The sequence below is a fragment of the Tauraco erythrolophus genome, chromosome 19 (genome assembly GCF_009769465.1).
Source record: "Tauraco erythrolophus isolate bTauEry1 chromosome 19, bTauEry1.pri, whole genome shotgun sequence".
Lineage (NCBI taxonomy): Eukaryota > Metazoa > Chordata > Aves > Musophagiformes > Musophagidae > Tauraco > Tauraco erythrolophus.
Genome location: NC_141483.1, coordinates 15075715 through 15100520, shown reverse-complemented (window position 1 = coordinate 15100520; position 24806 = coordinate 15075715). Strand labels below are relative to the sequence as shown.

At 43.9% G+C, this 24806-nt stretch overlaps 1 protein-coding gene across 10 annotated transcripts in view; it reads left to right on the top strand.

Moving 5' to 3' along the window:
• The window catches only part of GIT2 (GIT ArfGAP 2), a 33266-nt gene extending 9150 nt beyond the window's left edge, over nucleotides 1-24116 (top strand). For 2 of the 10 annotated variants that reach the window (XM_086623772.1, XM_086623770.1), the window contains exons 8-21: nucleotides 618-663; nucleotides 2227-2278; nucleotides 4315-4387; nucleotides 4710-4807; nucleotides 5117-5228; nucleotides 6111-6253; nucleotides 7056-7205; nucleotides 10502-10750; nucleotides 12112-12201; nucleotides 14969-15051; nucleotides 15147-15329; nucleotides 17052-17177; nucleotides 20394-20457; nucleotides 21336-24116. In XM_086623772.1, the coding sequence (XP_086479898.1) occupies nucleotides 618-663; nucleotides 2227-2278; nucleotides 4315-4387; nucleotides 4710-4807; nucleotides 5117-5228; nucleotides 6111-6253; nucleotides 7056-7205; nucleotides 10502-10750; nucleotides 12112-12201; nucleotides 14969-15051; nucleotides 15147-15329; nucleotides 17052-17177; nucleotides 20394-20457; nucleotides 21336-21548 (1682 nt within the window). In that variant the 3' untranslated portion in view covers nucleotides 21549-24116. Of the gene's footprint in view, nucleotides 1-617; nucleotides 664-1162; nucleotides 1169-2226; nucleotides 2279-4314; nucleotides 4388-4709; nucleotides 4808-5116; nucleotides 5229-6110; nucleotides 6254-7055; nucleotides 7206-10501; nucleotides 10751-12111; nucleotides 12202-14968; nucleotides 15052-15146; nucleotides 15330-17048; nucleotides 17178-20393; nucleotides 20458-21335 lie in introns of all 10 variants that reach the window. The other 8 variants (XM_086623771.1, XM_086623774.1, XM_086623773.1 and 5 more) reach the window with 8 other exon arrangements.
• The last annotated feature ends 690 nt before the right edge of the window (nucleotides 24117-24806 follow it).

Genomic DNA, 24806 nt, shown 5'->3' with positions numbered 1-24806 from the left:
TAAGTATATCAAAAATAAAAATTAAGTTCCTTTCTATTTTTCCACAAATACATATTTTATAAATGGAATACCCCTGAAAGTGTGGGGAAACCTACATATAAGATCAGATGAGTACTGTTTAACTTCAAGGAGTGATTGCAGGAAAAACACAGATTTTGTGAATATCGAATAGTCTGCAGGAGATGTTGCAGAAAATCTTCTCATTAATTTCTCTTTGAAATGCAAAAGCAGGGGAGCATTCATTAAGTGTGTCCCTTTTGAACACAAGCACAATTAAAAATTTTTATCCATTAGGTGCCATAAAGGCACCTATATTAAACTTAATTCTTTTTTTTTTAAATAGAATTTTGATACAGTTGATAAGCCTTAATTGGAATCTTTGATGACACCAGGAAGTTGTGGTAGGAGCCTTCTTTTAACACTTGCTAGCTTCCTATAATGGGAAATCGAGTAATTACGTGCAAGATAAATTATTCTCTGTTTGCCTGGTGCATATTTTCTTGAGTTTCTCATTATTATGTCTTTTAGCAAGACCGAATATTAGCTGTATGTCCTGACAGCATGAAAAGTATAGTCCAGTAGCAACACACTCAAGTGCTGTTTGTTTTCTACTCTAGAGCATAAAAACGGACAGCACTTTGTTATACCTCAGATGGCAGACAGGTAAGTTGCTGATTCCATGTCTGAAAACATCGAAACAAAAAAAACTAATAATTAAGTTTCCTTTCCGTTCTGAAACAACTTTTAAGCTTGTTGTCATTCTGACTTTTTAATGTGTGCCTTTATTGATCTTGGAAGCTTTTTTTTTGTCTGGAAAGAATGTTGTTATTTAAATAAAATCAGAAAATTATAGAAGTTTACTGTATTTGTTAAAATGCAGGGAGAAGGTGAGACAATTATGTTAAGGGAACACACAGGGGGATTCCTGGGAAACAGATTTTGTTAATAATGAAAGGACCAATTGAGTTAGTTTCCTGTTACCGGATTTTGAAACTAATACTTGCAAGAAAGCTGCGTTTTTATCTGAAAACATTTATACTTTTGATCATCTGAGTGCTTTTAACCTTTGATTACGATCAAGGAAGTGATATTTGTGTAAAACATATCAAGTATTAATCTTAAGTCCCTATTTGTCTTTTATTGCTATGCAATTGGAAATAAGACGGCTGTAAGTAAACTACTGTTCAACTTATTGCTTGCAAAACTTCTATGAAAAACTGTCAGTGATAAAAATGATAGAAACTGTGTCATAGTTGGTAAAATACTTAGTGTTAACGTCTGTAACTTTTGTAGATACGCTGTGTTTATGGGGTAAAGTACTGTATGTTTTCAGTGCAAAGTATTTTGCAGAGCAAGTATCGTTTGCCTCCTTACACAGAGGAGGAAGGAGATGTGCAGAGAAGGTGACTTGTTCAGAGGTGCTGCTCAGACTGCAGAGCCTGCAGCACAGCCTGCCTTACCTCTGCCTCGTGTCCTACTGGTCTTTTCCTTTGTTTCTGGTCTGGCTGACTGCCTACACAAGCTCCCTGTGATGTCAGTTAGTCAGCAAGTGTTTGATTCGAGCCTTTCCGTCCGTGTAGGTCAGGAGAATCTTCCTCTGGGTGATAAAAATATGGACTCAAAATTAGTCAAATTTCCTCAGCTGTGGCTCTTACGATAAATTCTTGTGATAAACTCTTATGATAAAATCTGGCATGATTTTCATCTTGTGTCTCGTGTTCGAGACTGGAGACCAGTAGAAGAGATTATTTGCTAATCAGTAGAGAACAATTTTCAGCGTGGCCCTGTTGCTGGGGCCATTTGCCAGCCTGATGGTCACCTACCTCCTGCACAGCCCAGTGGAGCAAATCCTGTGGGTTTTCTGTGGACTTGAGTTTGGGTCAGAACGGTCATATTGTTCAGATTTCTTACAGAAAGCATTCTGTTGCACTACAACTTGACTGCTTTGTGAGCTGTGCAAATGTGGGTATTCGTATTCCAAAGGATTTTTGGGATTTTTTTGTTTTAAATTTAAGATTGTTGTTTAGAAAAGCTTGAGAATATGCTCATTGATACACTAGCAATATCAGTAAGATCAATGTGTTAAAAACAATATTAAAAATTCTGAAAGATTAAGGAGTTTCAAATAAAAGTGACGTTTTAGCATTGAATTATCCAAATACAGCATTTGCTTTTAAACAAACTATTAAGTGCTGTAGATGTAATGATCACTTTTTGTTTTCATAGCAGTCTGGATTTATCAGAACTTGCAAAAGCAGCTAAGAAGAAGCTTCAGTCTGTAAGTAAAACTTCCAGTGTGCTGTGTGACACATCTTTGCCTGGAAGTGGCAAACTCTTCAAGCTGGTTTCAGCTGCTATTAATTCCTGCATAAATAAATGTCAACTCTGTAGTGAGTTAAAAATCTGGAGAAAAACATGAAAATAGGCAGAAACGGAGGAGCAGAGATGCTGATGAATCCATGACAGGGAACAAATACTCGTTCTTGTTTGGGGAAGTATCTCTAGGTCTGTCTCCCCGATTCAGAACCTTAAACTTTGTTGTTTGTCTTGCTTTCTTGTATTTTTTTGTCTTGCTTTCTTGTATTTTATATAAATCTGCATGTTGAATGTTACTGTTTGCCTTTAACTTTCTGGAAAGCCAGAACAGGTCATTACTGTCTACTAATTAGCTGGTAGTAGTGCCAGCTCACTCGTTTTACTAAAGTGTTGGTGACCAAATCCTTGTAGAAGCTAAAGTGGAACTATGTTTTCCCTCTATTTAAAGCTTTTAGCTGAAGCAAGTTGTGTCAAAGGATAAAAATTTTAGAGTTGGGGGAAGAACAATCCTGGTAACTCGCTTTCTGCTGCTAACGTGCTGTTCGTGGCTACTCCAAATGCATCTCTAGCTGGAAGGAGATGGATTCCTGCACTGTATTTTGGCAAGTTGGGGTGGGTTGACCTTGGCCAGCAGCCCAGCACCAACACGATCCCCCCCAGCAGGATGAGGAGAGCATGGGAAGAGCAAAAGCAAAATAACTCAGAGTGAGACAAAGGTGGTTTAATAGGTGAAAGGAAGAGAAGGAAAACAAGTGGAGCACAGGAATGGCTCAGCACCTCCCAGGGGCAGGCCGCTGCCCAGCTGATCTCCAAACAGCCACCTTGGGAGCCCGAAACAAAACTGCTTCCTCCTCCACCCCAGTTTTCACTGCTGAGCGTGCCGTGCTGTGATGTGGAGTATGCCTTTGGCAAATTCTCGTCAGCTGTCCTGGCTAGTGTCTCCTCCCAGCTTCATGCCCACCCCGAGCCTACTTGCTGCTGGGTGGTGGGGTGGGCAGGGTGGAGGGGAAAAAAGAGAATGCCTTGCAGTTGTGCAAGCACTGTTCAGCAGTAGCCAAAACAAGCTAGTGTTGTCAAGGCAGTTTTAGCCACAAATCCAAAACGCAGCAGGCATCATTGAGGCCCTGAGCAACCTGATCTAGTTGGAGATATCCCTGTTCCTTGCAGGGGGGTTGGACTAGATGACCTTTGAAGGTCCCTTCCAGCCCTAACGATTCTATGATTCTATGATCATACGGGCTACTATGAGGAAAGTTAATTCCATCCCAGCCAGACCCCAGTACACAAGTAAAGATACTGGCTTTATCTGGGTTCAAGAATGATGGCAGTTGCTCTTTGGTTAAGAATTTAGGACTCAAACTCTGGAAAAAGCAGGACTGTTTTTTTAAATAAAGCTAAAAAAAAAAAAAATAAGTTTTTCACCTTTTTTGGTGCAGCATGTCCCAGAGAAGGCAGATCAGCTGTCTGTTGATGCTGGCTTACGCGGTCCGTTAGCTGCCAGGTCTGGTCCCTGTTCCTGATGCCCTGCATTAAGTGAAACATCCACCAAGCCCTCTGACATCTTCGTTTCATGTCTCACCTTCCAACAGCTCGCTGCTTCGCAACACGAGTATCTCTCTTGAACCGTCCACTGTAGGAACACGGTTGGAGTCATGCAGGCGTTTTGTGGGTCTGCACTGTTCGTGAAGCCCACATCTACAGTGGCTTTGGATCCCTAATTCCCACCGCAGGTCTGCTTCGCCCCAAAGGCACAAGGGCTTTTTGTGATCAGATAGAAGGGAAAAAAATCCATAACCAGTAAAGGAAAGGTGTAGAACAGTGTTGTTGTGTCTGTATCTAGCAACTGGGTGGTCCTGTGTGGCTGCTAATGGACTACTTTCCTGTGCAGGCTGAGAAACAAAAAACAGAGCAGAGTCGTGCTCTTACACTTTCTGCGTTACAGAGGTCTTGCTAGGTTTTGCTTCTTTCCAAGCTGTAACTGTTCTCTTCTACCCTTAGCTAAGCAACCACTTGTTTGAAGAACTTGCCATGGATGTGTACGATGAAGTCGACAGGAGGGAAACAGACGCAGGTGAATGAGGCGTTCTGGAACGCGTGTAGAATGAATTTGAATTGTTACGTTATATACAAGGTGCCAGTGCAAGAATATGTTCTGTTTGAAGTACTTTTGTGTTCAGTAATTGCTGATAGTGGCAATTTCTTTGTCTTGCATGTCTGAAGGTGACGTTAATTGAAAAAAATCTTGTGTTTTTTACAAAGTAGAGAACCCTCTGGGGAAGAAAGCCTTCCTTTGAATTGTGTTTGAAATTGTGGTCTTTTATTCTTTGACAAGAAACACTGTCAAATAGTACAGGAAGGTTATTCTTCTTTTTTTTTTTTTCTTCCCCGAGCAGTTTGGCTTGCTACTCAGAATCATAGTACTCTTGTGACAGAGACCACAGTGGTCCCTTTTCTTCCTGTAAATCCTGAATATTCCTCAACCAGAAACCAGGTATGCAATCTTCTTAATACTGTAAAACTATTCTTATGTAATAGACCAGGTATTCTAAGTAATACTGCTTTACTGTACTTCGTTACTGTAGAAGAGTTGCATCTTCTTGCAAAGAGGTCAAAATAGTTTTATATTTCCCCTGCCCTCCTGGAGTGTGCAGTGGGATAACTGGCATTACACTTTTTGCCATAAATGTGATTGTACAAAGAACCCACCGTTAACACTGTAGTCTGAGTTGTACCTGGGAACACTGCGTTCATCTAACACACAATGTACTTTATTTTTTTCCTGCATTATTCTGTACTTTAGGGGAGACAGAAACTGGCTCGATTTAATGCCCACGAATTTGCTACGCTAGTTATAGATATTTTAAGTGATGCCAAACGAAGACAGCAGGGGAACCCTCTCACTGGTTCAAAAGGTGTGTGTTCTTCTGGTTGTCGGCCCTTCTGTGTGCAGGTCTTCCGGAGTTTAATCAATGTCATAGCCTCGTTCAGAAGAAAGAGATTTACGCTGTTTTTATAGATAATAACTAAATCATGTGGATAGCAGGCTACTCATAACGTGCGTTGGGCCACCAAAATAACGCCCAAGTACAGAAGGTTTGTCTGTTAAGGTTGGTATTTGTAATACAATTAAATCAAGTGGGATGTGTGCAATTCAGGAACATCTTTTTATGGTGGTTGTGATTTTTATGGTAACTTGGTAAAATTTTCCACAATTCACAAAAGAGCGATACTTTTTTGACTGACAGCTAGGATAACGTCAGTGTTTTAGATGCTGGCTTCCCTGGCTGCTCCATACATGCAGGACTTTGCTGTAATTTGGATGCTCTTTAGCTTATTGCTAATATCCCTAAAAACGTTTGCTCTCTGTTTCTTGAGCATGGCAGATACCAAAGAGTACCAGTACCTGTGCCAACAATCAGACAGAGCCATGTTTCCAGCCTTGATGGTATGAAGCAGCATCTGAACATTAGTTCTCCCTCTGGAGAGAAAATACAAAAAATCTTTTCTAAGTTTTAATTTTCGCCTTTATTTTTCACTTACAAGAAAAGAAAAGACAAAACCATAAAGCTTTGATGTTTTGGACAGTAATAATCCATACCTATTAGATGGATCTAAATAAATTTTTTTGAACTGGGCTGCTCAAATGATGCTTTATTACGGCATGTCTTGTATTATCTCTCTCATTGAAGATCTTTTCTGATTTAATTTTTCTTTAATTACTTTGTGAAGTATGCACTTCCATTTCCTTTCCAAACTTCCTAGTATGTTTTTAAATGGTGTATGTTGATCTACAGAAAACGTGGAACTGATACTCAAATCAATCAGCAATCAACATAGTAGTGAAAGTCAGGATAATGACCAGCCTGATTATGACAGCGTTGCTTCAGATGAAGATACAGATCTGGAAACAAACGCAGCCAAATCAAACAGACAAAAAGTAGGTTTGAAACATTTATACACCCACCAAATTTTATTCATAAAGGTAATCTGCAGTGAATCTTTCCCCTTTTGAGGGGATTTAACATGCATAAATGATCAGAAAATAATATTTTAATTAATTTTTTTGAAGTTCATACACTGAAGCATGTTTCTGAAATGAAATTGAAAATTAAGTGGTGTGACTTAGGAATTTTTATTGTAAGTAAAATGCTCCTCTAGAAAAGTAATGTGTGCCACTGTGCGTGTCTGGAGCGAAGATGCAGATGTAGTTGCATGGATGAAATAATTGGATCTACCAGAACACTCGTAATCTGTGATCCCATGGTATTTCCCAAGCATTTACTGCTTCCTACTGAAGAAATACTTACAGCAGACTAAGAGCAACCGAGTGTTTTAAACTGTCCTGAGTATAATGCAGCAAGGTGAAAAACGGACAGTAAACCTCATAGTTCCAGTTTAATCTTCCCTGGTAGCACGCACACTGAGTATTTAGTATTCTGTCTTTTATGATGTTCCAGTTCTTTATTGCATATTTAAAAACAAAAAAATCCTTACAAAAGAGTATTGTGTCACTGAAGTGCTGAAACAAATGGGTTTGTGCGTAGAGGAGCTAAAAGATGATTGACATCAAATTGCTTCTATATTTGACTAAAATCATTTTAATGAAAGGATATTATTAATTTGAACTTGATTTGAGCCGTGTTTCCTTTAAAGCATGTACAGAAAAGCTGTCGAAATCTCATTTTCTTTTGGTGACGTGTTTCTCAATGGTGTAAGTACTTTTGTCTTGCTGTTCGTAGAGCCTGGATTCAGACTTATCAGATGGACCGGTGACAGCACAAGAATATATGCAAGTTAAAAATGCTTTGGTGGCTTCTGAGGTAAAGATTCAGCAGTTAATGAAAGTGAACATCAACTTGAGTGATGAGCTGAGAGTCATGCAGAAAAAGGTAACAGGCACGGCAGCGTAACCCCTTCATCTCTTGGTGTGTTTTAAGTTGACAAGTATAAAACTGCTGAAAGTGAGGATGCAATAACTCAAATATTAGGATAGTGAGAAAACTCTTTTTAAAATGGAGCTACTTTGGAATCAGCCGTGAGGCTGGAAACGTGTGTGTGCAGCACATGCTTTCAGTGTTTTCTGGTGGAGATGATGATCTGCTTAGTTGACTTTGACCCAAGTTCTCCAAGTGACAAGACAGTTGGTGCAAGTCTTGTATGTTTTTGCTGTCGTGCTTCAAGATAAGCAGTTTTCAACAGTGAGGAAGTAAGTGCTAGCACACATCTTCCATGTGTGCCATGTGCATCTAACATGCTTCCAATTTTCCTAGTAAACGTGTTGGTTTTTTTTTTTTCCATTAATAAGCCTAGCTGGAAAGAAGGAAAACTATAATCCCAGTCCAGTTTGGCAGTAGAAAATAATCTGAAGTATGGCACTGCAATATAAAGTTTTTGTATACCAGGAGGCTGAGATTTGTTTATTTGCTTGCATTTGAATCCATGGGAAACAGCACATAAAGGGTATAGTGGTAAACTCAATTAGTGCTTTAAAGCTTCAGCGTGGGTTTTGTCTGAAAATGTAGAAGTATCTCATTTACAGTATGAGTTACCATGTATAGATAGTCTTACACAAACAGAAAAATGAACATTTTTGCTACAATTCTGAATTTAAAGCTCAAAAAACCCAGTTTGGAAGCCAAACCTTCTAATCCTTATGTAAACAAATCAACAATGTGTTGAATGGTTTGCTTCTGTTCTGGTAAATAGAGATTTTTGTGGAGTAAAGGAGAATTGATACCTGTATCAGTCACTCTCCTGTCTGTCGTGCTAGCCTAGGAAGGGCTAGCTGCTTCCTCCAATTGATTCCTTTACCTAGTGTTAAAAATCCTGTTTTCCAAGTAATCCCAGTGCTGCAAGCCCAACAGTACGTGCTGCAGAAACTCTGTCCCTGCAGAGAAAGCTGTTCTAGCAGTGGTCCTGCGGAAGCAAACCTGTGCTGAGAGCTTGGTTCCCTCTTCTTCTGGGGCGAACAGGCCAGTGCTTTCGAGGGTGGTGGGGCCTGTTGAGCTCTTGGCATCTGAGGCCAAGCTCATTCAGCAGATTCAAACATCCTTGTCTGTTGAGTGCCATCACAGAACGGTTTGGGTTGGAAGGGACCTCAAAGATCATCCTGTTCCAACCCCCCTGCCATGGGCAGGGACACCCTCCACTACACCAGAACATCCTTCTGTTAGAGTTCTGTTCAGCCGTTCAGATCTATTGGAATGGTGAGTTCCGAGTGGAACCTGAGAAATCTCAGGGTGTTTCCTTCATCTTTTAACAGCTTGTACTGGTTAAGCTTTTCTCTGATCGACTGAATTAATTTTTTACTTACATTGAATTTCTTTAAACAGATACAGTCTATGTAGGGTAAGAAAAAACCTTCAGGGCTTATGAATTAATGAGACTTTAGTACATTTATGTGATGCAGCAGAAGAGAGATCATTGCTGTGCTGCAGCTGAACTTGTTTTGAACGATGGCATAGGCTCACCTTGGAGATGAGCTGCGCTGATTTTGTGTCCTGCTGATGTCTGTGGGGCTTCTGAAGGTTACTGGGTTGGTGAAGAACCTGTACAGCCATGTGCCACTGCAGAGCGCAGGGTGGGAGGAAGGGGCAACAGCCCTCAGCTCTGAGCTACTGGGAACTCCAGTGCAGCATGGGAATTCTCTGCTGGGTTACTTGTGACAACACACCAGTATATTTTTACTACTTCAGCAATTCTCATGCAATAGATGTCATTCAAGAGTCTCTCCCTTTTTTGTTGTGTTTTTTTTTTTTTCCTAAGAAAGACCTTAGAAGGTCATAAACTAAAAAAGTCTATCCATTTTATGTGTCATCTTATTAGCCAACTGTGTATCTGGTTTTTTGCATGGCAATTACCAAGCAAAATGTGCTAATTAAAGAACAGAGAAAGCTGCACTTGATAAATGCCAGTTCAGAGTAGATTCTTCCTAAATAAAAATGAAAATAATTCCGTTACTTGAATGGGCATTCTAATGGAAAAAGTTGGGTTTTTTTATGCCTGCAGATTTTTTTTAGGAGCTTGTAGGTGGTTAAGAGCTTGGTCTGAGTTTGCCTTAGGTGCTGGCTGAAACTGCACCAAAAGCGTGTTTATAAAATGTGGAAGGAGTTTGGAAGAAGGAAACTATGAAGTTGACCTATTTAATTGCCTCTAATGTCAAACTTTAAAGGGGTAGCTTGGCTCTTGGCTGATCTTCAGATCTTAAGACAGGATGCATCTTACTACAGAGCACCCAGAAAGTGGGAGAAAAGTGTAAATTATCTTGACAGCAGCCTGCACGTTCCATTTGGGGTTCTGGGAAGTGCTCGAGGCAAAACAGGATTTTTTGATAGTGACAATGTTCTTGAAGGTTCATCTGATGGAAAGTAAATGCAAGTAGTAAATATGCAATTTCCTGTTTAAAAGGCCATCAGCTGTTTGAAACATACTCAATTATTGTGAGAGAATTGCTGATACTGACTCTTTTTACGTATCTTTTCTTCATGATGTGTTAATATAGCAAACTTACTCAGAGTAACTCCACAAAAAAAATCACAATTGTTGCATTTTTACTATCCATCAAACACATAATAATAAAAAGCTTTAAAATGCTTTCTTGTTGGCTTCTTAGAAAGCAGTAGCTGATACTTAATTTTCATAAGCTAAACTCTCTTCCTGCTTTGCAGAGCAAGCTCTGGTTTTCCTTGTGCTGCCTCTGGTGTCTGTGCTGTGGTTTGGGTGTTTGCAGATTTCCCAGGCCTTATGTTAAATTCCTCTTGAGTTCCTGTATTGACTGCTGAAATGGATCACTTTGCTTGAAAAACTGTTTTGTTGCCAGTCCTTCCCCCACAACCTTGTTATAACACAGGATTCACGTGCCAGTACAGCCAGGCTGGAAGAAATGGATTGTTTCCAATTAAAATTGTGGTTTTCAACTACAACAGCCAATTTTAAGATGTAATTTAGCTTGCATCCCAGGAAAAAAAGTGCTGGAAATCAGCATATAAATATTTCCAGATCTGGAACATAGATGTTTCTATGTTTATACTAAGCAAGTCAAGTAGATTTTGAAAAAGAAATCGAACCCCAGCTGCTAGTAACTGGGTTTACTGGTAAAGCTGACAAGCGTGTATGTGTATAGCCAGTTTGCTTTTGACGCTTGCTGTTAGACAAACGAAGTCCCACTGCTAAACGTTTCTTTCAGCTTCAAACGCTACAGAGTGAAAATACCAGCCTCAGAAGACAGGCCACAACCAGTATTTATCAGGGCCAAACTGGTTCTGAGTACACAGACCCAACCAGCAGTTCCTCCCTAAAGCGGCGGCCATCTGCGCGGGGTAGCAGACCCATGTCCATGTATGAGACTGGATCAGGGCAGAAGCCCTACCTGCCCATGGCAGAGGTCCCGTACCCCGAAGAAAGCATAACGAGACTGCAGCCTTTCCCTCCACATGTAAGTAAAACTGCTGATGCTCCTGCATTTCTGCGTGTGTTCAGCTTTTCTGTCTGCTCCGACTGTGCTCGTTTACCAAAGCTGCTCCGCCGCCTGCTCCGGAGTGAATTTGAGCTGTAAGGATCCTTGATGTTTGCTGTATTAACACGTCTGCCCGAGCGTGATGTTTTGGAAAGGAAAAGCTATAACAGTTCTGGAAAATGTAAACTGGAGCTTTTGCCTTCTGCTCAGCTCTTTCTTTTAACCACGATATATATGCCAAATACCAGTGTGTGGCTGTTTGAAAACCAGAAAAGGGGAAAAAATTAGTATTGCAAGAAGGTAGGTAAAGTTCATGGATTTCTTTCTTGTGATACGCAGGCACGTGCCAATTTGCAGAAATTAAGAACCACCTTTCAAAAATAAAATAAAATTGAAGCTATTTTTTTCATTAGGCCACTGATTTCTTATTCCGAGTTTGGAACTGGAGGTTTCGTTCTTAGCTGAACAAATTATTCTGGGTTAGTGTTTTCCTGTGTGATGTGCTGAGAGTGGAGAGGGAGTTCTGGATTAGGCACAAGTATCCTGCACTGACGTGCACGCTGTAGATAACTGACCCAGCACACACTAGTGCTTGTTAAAGTTCATTTTTTGTTGCATCTTTTTAGGTTGCCCTGTGGGCAGGAATGTGGTAAAGTGTTTCTAGGCACGTATTTAACATTTGTGGATTTGTTTTAGTACGTTTCCCTGGTGGTGGCACGGTCTTGTATTTCCTTCCAGATAAACAATTAAGCCCTTTAAAACATATTTGGAAGTTAATGGGTTTTTTTTGCCTGGCATAAGGGAGAGCAAATGTTCCATGCATGTTCCAAAGATGACAGTTGAGTGCACCAGGGAATCAGTGCAGTAATCTGTATGCTGGGTTTTTCCCTTCAGTTAAATTAGTAAGAACTTCAAACGATGAAATCTGGATAATTGTAAATTATGTTGGCATGTTGATAGTCAGAATTCTTTTGTACGTGGCAGCGTTTGCAAAACATGACAGTGCTTTGTGTAGATCCTTTGGTCATTTGGTTTGAAATCTGGATAGAAGTAGCGGTTCTGAAGTGCTAATTTGTTATGTGGAGTTGGTTAATTTGGTGTTATGGTGAATGTATTTTATTCTCTGTGGAATGTAGCACCTCTGGAATATCAATATTAGAATTAACATGAAGTCAATTGTATTTTGAAAGAATTAAGTCCACTCAGGCTTAGCCAAGTTCTCAAAATCACTCTTGCTTTATGTCATCTCCATGGTTTTAAGAATGTTCCTTTATTTCAGTTAAGTGTTTGTGTGTTTTGTTTTTGGTTTTCCCGAGTGTTTTTCTCTTTCCCATTTTTAGATCGGGAGGAGTGCGTTTGTGACCTCCTCTTCATCTCTACCTTCCTTCCCCTCCACGCTTTCCTGGTCAAGGGATGAGAGCACACGAAGGGTTAAGTACCTTCCCAATCCATCTTTTACCTGGAGGAGGTGGCCATCTCCCTAGAAGCCCTTTCGCCTCTGTCTTCTCCCCTTTCCTGCTGGCCAGCCTTGGTGCTTGCATGAAGCAGTGCTTCATCACTTCCCGTTTCTCTGCCACGTGCCGCGGGTTCTCGCCTCTCTCTAACTCCACGGCAGCTAAAACCTCAGCGTTTAACACCGCACGGTTACTCCACATCCTTGTTCAGCTGCGTGACACCGAGACCAGCCGGAAGACACGTTGGTTGCTGTTTGCAGAGCAGTTTGCCAGCGCTCACTGGTGTTCCGTAAGCCCATGTGTAACTCTTCCTGCTGACTAAAATGCACTGCATGAGGCACACGGAGCTCGCTGGATCCCAGCTGTAAAGCCTGCTGTCTCTGGGGGCTGGCAGTGTGCACCCATCCAGATGTTTGTCTTACAGGTGCTCAGTAGTTTGTTTGAAGTGAGTTCTTTAGGTGTCCCACCAGGGAGCCGTTGGTATTGCCCACCGGCACATCCAGGATCCGCCAGCCGGCTTTCTGCTCCCCTTGGCAGATGAAGGAGTGGGCACGGGAAGTGGTTTTGACAAGGCTCCTTTCAGGGCGAGATGGAAGACACTGAGAATGTGTAAAGGAAGCTTATGTTGGTGTTCCATCAAGATCTACAAAAAATTGTTCGTAGGGGTTTTGTTAGCTGCTGTAGGAAAAAGCTTGCGGTGTTACCAAGAAACATTGAATGCATTCCTGTAAGTTTGTTATTCCAAAGATGCTGTCTTTGCTCTGGCCTCATGTGTGAGCCATTGGCTATTTCAAGAAGCCTTGTCCAGCTTCTTAAACTTTTTTTAAACAGTTTTTTTTTGTAGTGGGACGCTTGAATCCAGTCTCATTCAAATTCATTTGCTAGAAGTGACCGTAAAATGCCACCTTGCCAAGGACCTGTTCAGTAAGGCAGACAGACCCATCTGCCTGTGACAGCTGCTCTTCAGACTGTGTTTGATTTGAGATCCTTGAACTAAGTCCAAGTTACTTATTTAGATGAAGGGAGAAGCACTTTGTGTTTGCAGTCCCAGAATTACGTCTGTTTCTGGCTGGGAAGGGGCTGTGACTGAGGTCAGGGACCTGAGCAGGTACCTCTTGGCATGTCACACCCCGACGAGCGCCGCAGGAGAACAGCCCGTGGCCTCTCCGCCAGTCTTTGCCCAGCCTGAGCACCAGCTTGCAGGAAGCACCCTCCGTCACCAGAATGAGCTGGTAGCATTTCGAGGGCTTGCTCTGACTAAACCTCTTTAACCTTGAAGCAAATATCACTTCAGGGTCCTTTGGGCTGGTTTTAAATGTTTGTCTCATTTCTTAGAAAATAACGAGTAGTTTGCACCCGTTCTGTTGTATCACATGTTCAGGATTTAGACTTTGCTTACTTCTGTGTTAAAACAAGATTTTCCAAGGGTGAACTTGAGAGGAGTATTCGTATTTCTTTGTAAGACTTAATTGATTTTGAAAAGATCTATCAAGAAAAGTTCTTTTTGCTCTGCTTTTTCTATGTGGTTAATATAATGAAATCAGTGCCATCTCATTCCGTTTCTTGGGCAAGCATTGCAGAGGCTCTAATCAAATTTTACTGTACAATACTCAATTTTAAAAAAGAAAAAAAACACAACACAAACAAAAACCACAAAACCCCCCCAAAAAAACAAGTTTGTGGGTTTAGATGTTGAATGGTCATACTCTGGCCTCATCTTGCCAGGATAAAGAACCTACATTTTAAATTCTTGTGTCTTCATTTTATTTAGACTGTAGGGTGTTTGGACTATCAGTTGAGGAAGATACTACACTGGCAGGTAGGACTAGACGAGATAACTTAGAAGGGAATATCCTGCTTGGTCAAATGCAAATCCAGGTTTGGCTGCAGCTGATCAAAAATCTGAGCATCATCCTCACCCACAGGCTGGATGCTTTACTGGAAGCCACAGAACTGGTCTGTATGGGATTAGGAGGTGGAGAGCGTTCTGCTGTTGCACGTGGGAGAAGGTGCATGTGCTCAGGGACAGGGAAAGGGCAGCACTGCGGTTCCTGGTGTGGCCGCGGTCACTGCGAACCTCCACAGGGAATGCCATGTGAAAGGGAGAGAGCAGGAAAACACTGGGCTTCTGACTGCTCGTGGCCTCCGCCCTCTGGAGCAGCACTGTGCAGCCAGACCTTCCCGTGCTTCGTCCGGACCGCGCAGCCGGCCTCCCGCGCTCCGTCTGGCTCTCGTGCTTGGTTCAGCCTCCAGCTCTGTCTTCAGCATTCCCCCTGCCATGGGCCTCCCACCCCGGGTTTCACCTCGCCTTCCTCGTGTGCCTCTTGCCCTCGTTACGGCCTCCTCTTTGGAACTGGTCTACCACCCTCCTTTTGACACCCGTTCTCCAGTGGCTCTCTTCTCTTGATGGCTGGACCTTCTGCAATCGTTTCATCCTACGCTCTGCTGTGGGCCACAGCTCTTACTTATTTGGCCCCTCAGCCTTCTTTTGGTCACCAGTCTGCAGTGGGGCTCAACTCTCCTTGTTCTGGCCTCCAGTCTGCAGTGGGCCTTAACTGTCCTTGTTTCAGCCTCCTACTCTTGTTTTGGTCTCCAGTCTGCAATGGGCTCCAGCTCTCGGAGCGCTTGGTGGACAGGGGCCGTTGTGCCAAAGAGCGCGCCCGCGGGCACAGGACGTGGCGCTGGCGCAGCTCAGGGCTCTTCTTTCCTGCACAGCACTGAAATCAGTCTGTATTCCTTGCAGACCTCGAAGCTGGAGAAGCAGAGCAGCGTGTCTGAGAGTGACTACGATAACCCCACCACCCCGCTGGAGCTGGAGGAGACGGGGTAGGCGCGGTGGCACGGAGCTGTCGGAGGACGGGGAGTCGCGTGCGCAGCCGGGTCTGTCCCGCCGAGCCAACCTCTGCTGTGTTCCTTTGCAGGTCAGGCAGGAAGGGCCGGCAGAGGAGCGTCATCTGGCAAGGGGAGGGATCCATCCCTGAAGACACCGACACAGCTCCCAGCTCCAGTTTGCCCAGTACAGAAGATGTTATTCGGAAAACTGAGCAGATCACTAAGAATATTCAGGAGCTGCTGCGAGCAGCGCAAGAGAACAAGCATGACAGGTAAGGTGTGAGTGCCAGAAATGCTCTGAATCTGTGTGAAAACAAAGAAAATTCTTCAGGTGTTTTTGGAAGTACAGCCACCACCACTGGTGTTAACGCTGGAGATGCTGATTTCACACCTACAGAACGTGTAGGTCTGCGGTGTCTCCTGGTGTACCGGACCTCGTGCCACCAGGTGAACGGACACGAGTGGCCAGCACAGGTGGTGGGAACACAGGCTCCTGTCCAAAAAGGCAGCGCAGCCCCCCATGAGCGAGTTGTGGCTGCAGCAGTGCCCGCTGCCTGCCCTGCCCGCTGCCTGCCACCTGCCTGCCCTGCCCGCAGCTGGCACAGGCACGGGGAGCGCCCGGCAGCAAAGCGCTGGAGAAGTCCCGCTGGAAAATGAATGTTGTTTTAGATGTAAATCAAACGTGTCCAGAGAACGTGGCGTTAAGTTTCTCTTGGACCTTCAGACCTCCGTATGCCTATGTAAGGACACCCTGCGGAAGCGTGACAGTAACACCAAGTCTGGTTTCAGGAAAACATTGCAAAGACAGGAAAAATTTGGCTTTCCTACTGAAACATTAGTACAGATAATGTACCAGCAAAAGCTGTTCTGAATTACTGGGTTTAGACCTGGGTAAGCAGGAGGCCGTTGATGAGCACGCCAGGTAGCACGCAGCTTCCGCTCCCTCGGGGAACTGCTGGCCCAACCAAACCATTAATTTTCAGAATCACTGTGAACCAGTAAAAGTGATACTGCCCTTGACTGGTCATCAGGTGGTGCTCCTGCACAGCCCCTTCAGAAGCCTGTAACTAGGAGTTACATCTTGCCAGGTGTGAGCACGGTTCAGGTCTGAAACAGTTTTGGTCTCCAGAAAATGTGGACTTGCCAACAGACCGACAGCCCTTCCATCTGAGTCCCGCGTCCCGTGCCCGTCTTTGCCTGCGAGAAGCTGCTGGGAATTTATATTAAGCCCTCGCTTCCTGCTGTGCTGGGAGAAGTGCAGAACAATGGAGCCGCTTTTGTTCTGTGTTTTTTCCTTCTTGTGCTTTTCTATTTTTAGAAGGGACAGCCACGGCCTCTCCTTCTCGTGCCGAGTGGCGAGTTGTAACGTGTTTGTGCCGAGCTCATTGCCCTTGTCCATAACCTTTTCCACTGCAATCCCTCCTTGCTTGTTTCTCACAGATTGTAGTAAGATGCAACAGTTAAGAGAAGCTTTAAATGAGTTTTTTTTTCTATGCACCACAGTTTACAGTATTTGAATAATATTTTTTAAAACATCATCGAAAGAAAGAATGCAGCACACCTAGCTTTCTCTGTTAAATTGAATAGATTTTGAAACAACCTGTTGTGTTCTTTTTTGTTTTCTGTGCCATGCGTGGAGCGGGGTGTTTGACGGTACTTAAATGAGTTTAATCTTGCAAAACATCGAACTGCAAAGCTGTTCTGTGTTTTCCTGTCCTCTGGCTTTGTCTTGGTGGGCTGGGACAGCAGGAGATGGAGTAGGCTTGTTCCACCATTCTCTTTGTGTAGTAGCAGAACGCTGCCTTAACGAAATGAGATAATCAGGGGTGTAATAATACAGCTTCCAGCTAGTGCTGGGAACGTTGTAGATAAATCACGTGCTGCATAGGTAATCGGAGAGTAATAAAATAATGCAAGAATATCTGTTAATGAAACACCTTCTTTTTTTTCTTGCTTTCTTCTGTTCCTTTTCCTGTGCTCATCTGGCCGAGCAGACCATTAGAGCGTGCGGGCATGCTCAAGCTCAGACACAGCCTGGGCTGCTTCAGCACGCTGGTTCCCTGGGCCGAGCGAGCTCCCCTGGAGCCTCTGGCTGTCCCGCAGCCCGGCCCTGCCTCCTGGTGCTCTGGCCTCTGTCCCTGCCACCCAGGCACAGCGTCCTTTCTCTTCCTCTCTGCTGCCTCTGTCCCTCAGGCACCACCTGCACAGGGGTCGTTGAAGGCTATGCAGGAAATGCTTCGGGTGAAACTGCAGCTAGCTGGTACAGAGAGTTACAAACCTGGGATATTACCTGTTGGGTTAAAGCTTCTCGTGCTGGTTTAATGGGGAACAGAATCACAACATGGAACTGGAACTGTCTCTAGTGTAAAAGATGCTCCTGTCTCTGTTCTGCTTGTTGTCGATTGAGATGAATTAAGTTATGACAACTAACAGCACAGCGTGTGGTTGGTGCTTCTGTGCACTGGTGCAAAAGTAGCAGAAGTTTCACAGTTCCCAACATGAGAGGTTCACACCTGACAGCTTAGACCTTCGGCTGTTTATACAGCTGGCGTGTCGAATGAGATCGTTTGTCCTTGAATCAGTGGAAAAAGATGTGTGTTTGTACAGCGTCTTCCAACTGGACCAAAATATTTATTAGTGCCTAAAATAAAGATGAAATTTAAGTGGGATGTTCTTTTAGAGAACTTCCCAAGTTCTAACTGCAGGTGTTCCTGCCTGTGACAAATAGGAGGATTGCAGGAAGATGTTGTCACAAGTTACTGCTCATGATGGATCCTTCTTTCCAAGCTGGCACTACTTGAGTATCTTCTTGATGTCTTACTGGAACGTGCGTAAACTCCACAAATGTGTCAGCTTATTTCATGAGCTTACAGTCAGTGTTCGGACTAAAAATAAAGCTGTTCCTCCAGGACACATGGAAAACTTTGCAGCTAACCTGGAGAACATACCATGAAATACGTGTTGTTACTCTTGGTCTCTTTCCTTCATGTTATCCTAGGGCTTTCTCTGCCTTCTTAGTGAAGGGTTTAATCAGCAGACTGGCTTTTTAATGAGCTAAGGTGCTGTTCAGTGTGGCTCGCAGGGAGCAAATTAATTGTTAACTCAAGAGCAGAGTGGGAATTACAGTGAACTTGGAAGATTTCTCTCCGCTTCTGGTTTATTTGGAAGAGCTCATGTGATTCGAGACATACAGAAATATTCCTTTTTAAAGCAGTTTTCCTGCATTGCCAAAATGACCCCGGTGTGTTGCTTCTTTCTCAGTGTGTTTGCAAGTGACCTATTTTTGCACCGTTGGTGTTGCAAGATGACTGCATCCATAGTGACTGGGGGTTGGGGGTTTGGGGTTTTTTTTGCTTGGAAGGGCAATGATGTACCATAATCTACAGATGCTGAATACTTTCTCGAATGCTGTTGCTTTGTGATTTTTTGAGATTCTCTTGCTTAAGATTGAATCATACTAACTAACTTATGCTAAAATTGAGGTTTTGAAGCGTAAAAATTAGTCTTTTGAAGTTAGACTCGTGACAGACCACACTAACACAGCACTCACAGCAGCGTGTGGTAAATTGTTTTAAGATCTGTTTTGAACAGGCCAATTTTCATTTGGTATGTAAATCAGAAGTGAAATCTGGGAGGGCTTATGGCATCTGCCTTGGTTTTATTAACTAACTTGGCAGAATTGCTGAATATTTAGCCTAAAACTCACACTCTGTGAAAGCAGTTGGTAGTTTGGAGATGTATGTGTCTGTAAGCTGCTGGAGGAGAGCTGTGTGTCGTCTGTTCACTGTGTATAAATTAATCCAGGAAGGGACCTTGGTGGTGGTGTCACCTTCATGTGACATTTTACCTTTAGTTAAAGTTTACCAGAAAAGTGAGGTGTGAGTTCTGTACTGGAAGTTTGGTACACCCCGTTCTCAGTACATGTCTGCCTTCCAGTTTGAAATGAGAAAGGGGAAGTGTGTGCATGGTGCTGCATTCCTGGCTTCAGCTGATAAGGAACTGATACAAGGATGGAAATAAATCTCCTTGGAACCAAGGTGTGTCCTCACCATCCATCTCTGCAGCAAACGAAGCTTCCAGCCCGGTTGCTGCCCCAGAGAGGCACGTGTGTGTTAGAGATGGCTCAGAGCTTCACCGAGAACCAAAGGGTTAAAAGCTTACAGTGGTCAGACTTCAGGCCTTACTGCCAAGGGTTTCGAATACAGTTTTTTGGGTTTATGGTATTTTGGTAACTTAGGTGCAAAGTGGTTTTTTTAAAGGCTTCTCCTTTGTAAGTTACCCATGGAAAAGAAATGCAGAAAAATGACATTGCTCCAGAGGCGTAGGCGAGACAGACCTGTGAACATCAACGCTTGACTCATGAATTATTTTGAAGAGTTTGGATGGCCAAAACTCAGCTCTGAAACATGAAATCAACTTGAAACACCTTTGGGTGTTTACCTTTGCTTCAGAGATTACTGGATATTTTTAGCTGCTTAGATCCTGAGCAGTTCAAAAACTGTTCTTCTAGCAGACTGGTTTTACCATCTCTTGGCTTACGCAGAGAGGGCTCTTTCGAAACACAGGGACAGAGATTTCCCTAAAATCCCAGCAAGCCAACCTTACTCGGATCCCACATACAAAGTCTTTTTTTAATCCACTTTTGACTGTCAACACTGCACTGAGGGAAAAAAGCTGCTTTTTTTCCAAAGCACTGCTGTGTCACCGGATTTGTTTAAATATTTTCAGACTGCAGAATCTTACTTTACTTCGTGCCTGAGTTACACGAACCAGTTTGCTTGGGCGTGCTCTGCCACACGTAACAATACTGAGTCAGTGTGCACACACGAAACTGAACACACTGAGCAACTTTCTGCGGAACTGGGAGACAGATTCTGTCGTTTGAATAGTTGGGCGAGGGGGAGGTGAGGAAACGCGAGCGTGTCATTAACGTGCAGTTAATATTCATGGACATGTTTCCATTACTGCGTACAAATTGGGACTTTTTCTGAAAATGATTGGTATGATAGGTGTGGACAGTTATTCCTTCAAACAAACTTTGACCCAAGAGTAAGGAAAACTTCAGAAGTAATTTTGTACTATTGGTTAAGTTCTTGCTTTTGCTGAAGTCCCACAGTTCTGCACAAACCTGTGCTGCAGTGTGCAGGGCAGTGCTGAGGAGACACGAGGAGTCACCGTACTGCACTACCCACTTCAGTTGCCTTCAGTGCAGCATACAAGAGGTTTTTAGAATATATGTGGGGGTTTTGCTACTTAGTTTTTAGAATAATAGCCACTGAAAATGAAGAGGAAAGGGAGTCCTCACGTAGTGAATAACACAGTGTGTCTTTTTGCAGCTATATTCCGTGCTCCGAGAGAATACATGTGGCAGTGACGGAAATGGCAGCCTTGTTCCCAAAAGTAAGTACCTTTCAGCATTACAATGCTTTTGGCCTCGTCCCTCGTTAGGAGTTTTCCCTTCAGTAAATGAAAACCAAGAGCAGAAGGTAGGGAGAAACGACGAGGTGTTTCTGTCAAATTTTGCATCTTTGTACGTATTAGCATGCCAGTTGGAAAGGGCTAATTTGTGGATCCAGGCCTTTGATTTTAGTCTTGGACTTAAAACTCTAAGAATTACATGCAGTTCCTCCAAAACCGGAGGCTGCTTCCATCTGGCTTGAGGAGTCGCGTGGTTACACGGGAATTCTGCTAGACTCATCCCCCTCAAGGTTCCAGTTGAAGGCTACTGCCTGGATTTCCTACTTGCAGGTATGTTTAGCTCTGTTTTCCATCTGCCAAAGCGATCTGTTTCCTCACAGCAGATTTTAGAGAGGGAAATCTGTGACCTAAGCTTTTGTAAAGTCTTGGCTACCTCCATAAACCGCAGGGAACAGCAAATGCTGCTGCGCGTACGTGAACGGGTTGGCTTGTACGCACTGTGCCCTGAAGTCAGCCAGGACACGGGCTGGCTGGCAGTTAATGGGCACTAGAAAATTTGTAGGAGTAACTTCCTAAGTGAGAGCACGAAGCAGTGTTCCCTGCCTGGCAGCAGTTCGAAATGTCCCTGAGATGAGAGGAGAAATTCTGGCAACTTGTTTCACCCACCTCTGCTCCACGTCTCTGCAGGAGCAGTGGCTTGCAATGTCTCCTGCAGCAGAGAGAGGTCCATGCAGAGAGCAGGGCCCTACAGCAGATGTTCCGTATCAAGGAGCACTTGTGAGCCACTACCAGCTCATTAAAAGCCATCCTGAAACGGTTTTGTGGTTCTGTCATGTTTGCCTTCTGTGTTTCTTTCCCAGAAACCCAAATCTGAACTGGTAAGGACTTCTTTGCGGCTGCTGACATCTAGTGCCTACAGACTCCAGTCCGAGTGCAAAAAAACCCTTCCCGTGGAGACGTGCCCCACGACAGACATCCAGCTGGTCACGCAGCAGGTCATCCAGTGCGCCTATGACATCGCCAAGGCCGCTAAGCAGCTGGTTACCATCACAACCAAAGAGAACAACAACTGAGGCACAACTTGGCTTTTTACTCTTGTTTTGTAAAGGTTGGATTTCAAATACAGGTGTGGAACTGTTCAGGTTTTTATGAGAAAAACGAAAGGGGCAAGAACTTTTTTTTTTTTTTCTTTTTAAAACTCAGTATTATTTTTGCATGTTTTCTAACAATTTTATGATTCATTGAACCCACTGCCTTACTTTGTGCCTGTGTTGCCAGTTTAGTTACAGATACTGCTGAGCCGTTACCACGTGCCAGCGCTGTACCAAGCTCTTGCTAGATGTTTCCCCGGGGCCACGTTCTGCTTTCAGGCACCACTTGCCAAACTCCTGCTGACGCCGGCTGCACGTGTCGGACGGCAGGACCTCAGCCCTGCTCCGTCCGTCCCGGAGCCTCGTGTTCCGCGGCGCCGCCGGCCGAGAAACTCGCCGTGAAACGGGCTCCGGGAGGAAGGTTGTAGCCCGGAGAACAGGGCACAAGCTGAATATCTGTTCCCACATCAAGTGTTGTGCAATAATGATACGTTTTTAGTCTGCTCAGCCAACAGTAGTTGTGGGCATCCGAGCTTATTGCGTGTAACTGTACAAGGTCTTTGTCACTTTATCTGTTTTGGAAGGAATTTGAAACTTAGTAGTTTTTTTTCTTTTAGTTGTCACTATGCCATTAATATATCTGTTTGATGTTACTTTAGGGCATTAGTGGTTAAAATATTATCCTTTGTTTCTGATTTAATAATTCATTCTTAAGTTTCCTGTAGAATTTTACTGTCATCTTCAAGGCACCGTCTTGTGCGCAGCAGCATTGCTCAGTAACTCAAGATGCAATTTCACTAGAGATTTCTGTGATAATTAAAAACCAAAAACGGAAGTTAGAACTGAGTGCCAGTGCGAAAGCAGCCGTGTCTGCCATAGCATGGAACTTCTGTACCTCGACATATCTAAATGTGAAAAGATTTCTGGTATCTGGTAAGTTTTACATAAATCTTTCAAAATTTCAGAAGCTACATAGGAGTAACCCAAGCTAGGCTCCCTGCTAGAGATGGGTGGGTAACAAACCTCAGTGTGTGTGTTCAGGTTGTTTTCATTCATACCAGTTCACAAAACTGTGTCAGTCCATACTTTCAAAAATGAGAGTTCTTTGGGAATCTAAATTCCGTGGGGCAGAAGGGGAGTCACTAGTGTCCCATTTGGGAGCATGGTGGCATTTCCCAGGAGCCGGTTCAGCTGGTGGCCACTCGAGGTGGTCGTTCAGTGAAGAGTGGGGCTGTGGAACTGCAGCAGCTGTCCTGTGGCAGCAGCTGATGGGAACACATGGACAGTTTTCACGGGAACATGTGTCAGAAACAGCCATCTGCTGCTCCACCAGCAGGTCTGCAGTGTACGGTCTGCCAAACCCACAAACTTTTCAAGGCTTTCTGGTGAAAAACTGCCATGTTTAGGTGAACAAACGACCTAAAGCTCAGTGCTTGGTTCCTTTTCACATCATACTGTGTTTGTGTGTGTATATAAACACAAAGTGCCATCATAACACTGTCAGATTCTTCCATGTTGTAATTAGGTCCCTTTTTAAAGTGGTGCAAGTTTGAGGGAGGTAAGGAACGGAAAGAGTAGGTGACAACCCAGTAAATTCATGTTCTTCATTGTGGGGTTTTTTATTTCGTTTCTGCACTTCTGAATTCCATAACTGTCTCTAAACTCACGGGAATGCAGACAGGCTGGGATTAGAACTGCAAAAGACCTTTGTAAAACCTGCTTCAGAATTATGCTACTGGCAATTAAATACATTGGTAATCTTCTAGGGCCTTTTCCTTAACTTGGCATCATTGAAAGGCAGCGGATGCTGTTTTCACATCTCCCAGGACACCACTGTATGCTTTTCTTTCACATATCCGACCTGATGTCCAGAGCAGGGTAACACTGAGTTATGCTGCAAGTTATCAGTTGTTTAAACTTGCCTCTACCAACATCAACGGATGCTTGGGGAACGGCAAGCCCTCCTTCCAGCTACGCTAGCTCCAGATGTTGTAAAGCTCAGCTGTTGGAAGGCCTAGCTCTAAACCCATGGCTGACCCATAACGGCTTTCCTCTTCTGTCACTTCAGCAGCGTTTCTGGTCAGTAACTCTCCCACCTACGCGTTGGGTGGAGGCTGGTTATGGCCACGCTGGGCCATCGCACCGGGAGGGTGGTGACCGTGGTGGAAGACGGGCAGTTTTCCGGCGTTCTCAGGAGAACAGGCACGGTCTGAGCACACGCTGGTGGGCTGTGTCAGCTCTTCTCTCCAGCAGGCAGAGCGGTTCGAAATGGTGGAACTAGAGAGTGGGGCGTCAGTCAGCCCTCGAGTCACACGGTGCTGCGAGGCAGACGATCCATAATGCCTGAAAGAACAACGGTGTTTTCTTTTCTGACTAGGTCTCCTCTTTTTCCCCTGTAAACAAACTTGCTCCTTCTTTACAAAATGCTGCATAGGAAAGTAAAAGTTTTTTTGCCTTTTCCCAAAACTTGTATTTATCAGTGTCATTCTGCCTGTACAATATTTTGACTTAATCTTTTGTTTACTGTATTAATATAAAATGCTAAAACCCTTTGAGCGTGTGAAATTATTGGGGGTTATTTTCTTTGCTGGTTCTCTAAAGATCTTGATGAAGTTCCTGTAGTTGAACGAAGCCAGCGGTTTGTCACGGCGCCGGCTGCGCCGCAGCAGCCGAAGTGCACGGGCTGATTTCTGAGCTGCAGTTGCTGACAGTAACAGCAGGAACCAAGTGCACTAACAGACTAAAGCTGCCCTCGTGTTGTTGCAGCAGAAGCAAACGGTCAATTTGCAATTATTCCTTATTTCTGAAACAAGTGGGAAAAAATAAATTAAGTCTTCAGCACCTCCTGGAGAGGAAGTGGACACATTAGGAATTACTGCTGCAGCACACGTTGCCTGTCGTATGGTGTGCAGTGAATTAACTCCTCATAACTTCCTCAACAAGGGGCAATGGCTTTAAACTGAAAGGGGAGATTTAGATGAGATCTAAGGAAGAAATTCTTCCTTCTGAGGGTGGTGAGGCACTGGCACAGGTTGCCCAGAGAAGTTGTGGGTGCCCCATCCCTGGCAGTGTTCAAGGCCAGGTTGGATGGGGCTTTGGGCAACCTGGTGTAGTGGAGGGTGTCCCTGCCCATGGCAGGGGGGTTGGAACTGGATGGTCTTTGAGGTCCCTTCCAACCCAAACCATTCTCTGACTCTATGATTGAACTCCTGAAAGCCAGCTGGGCACATCGTGCCGTGC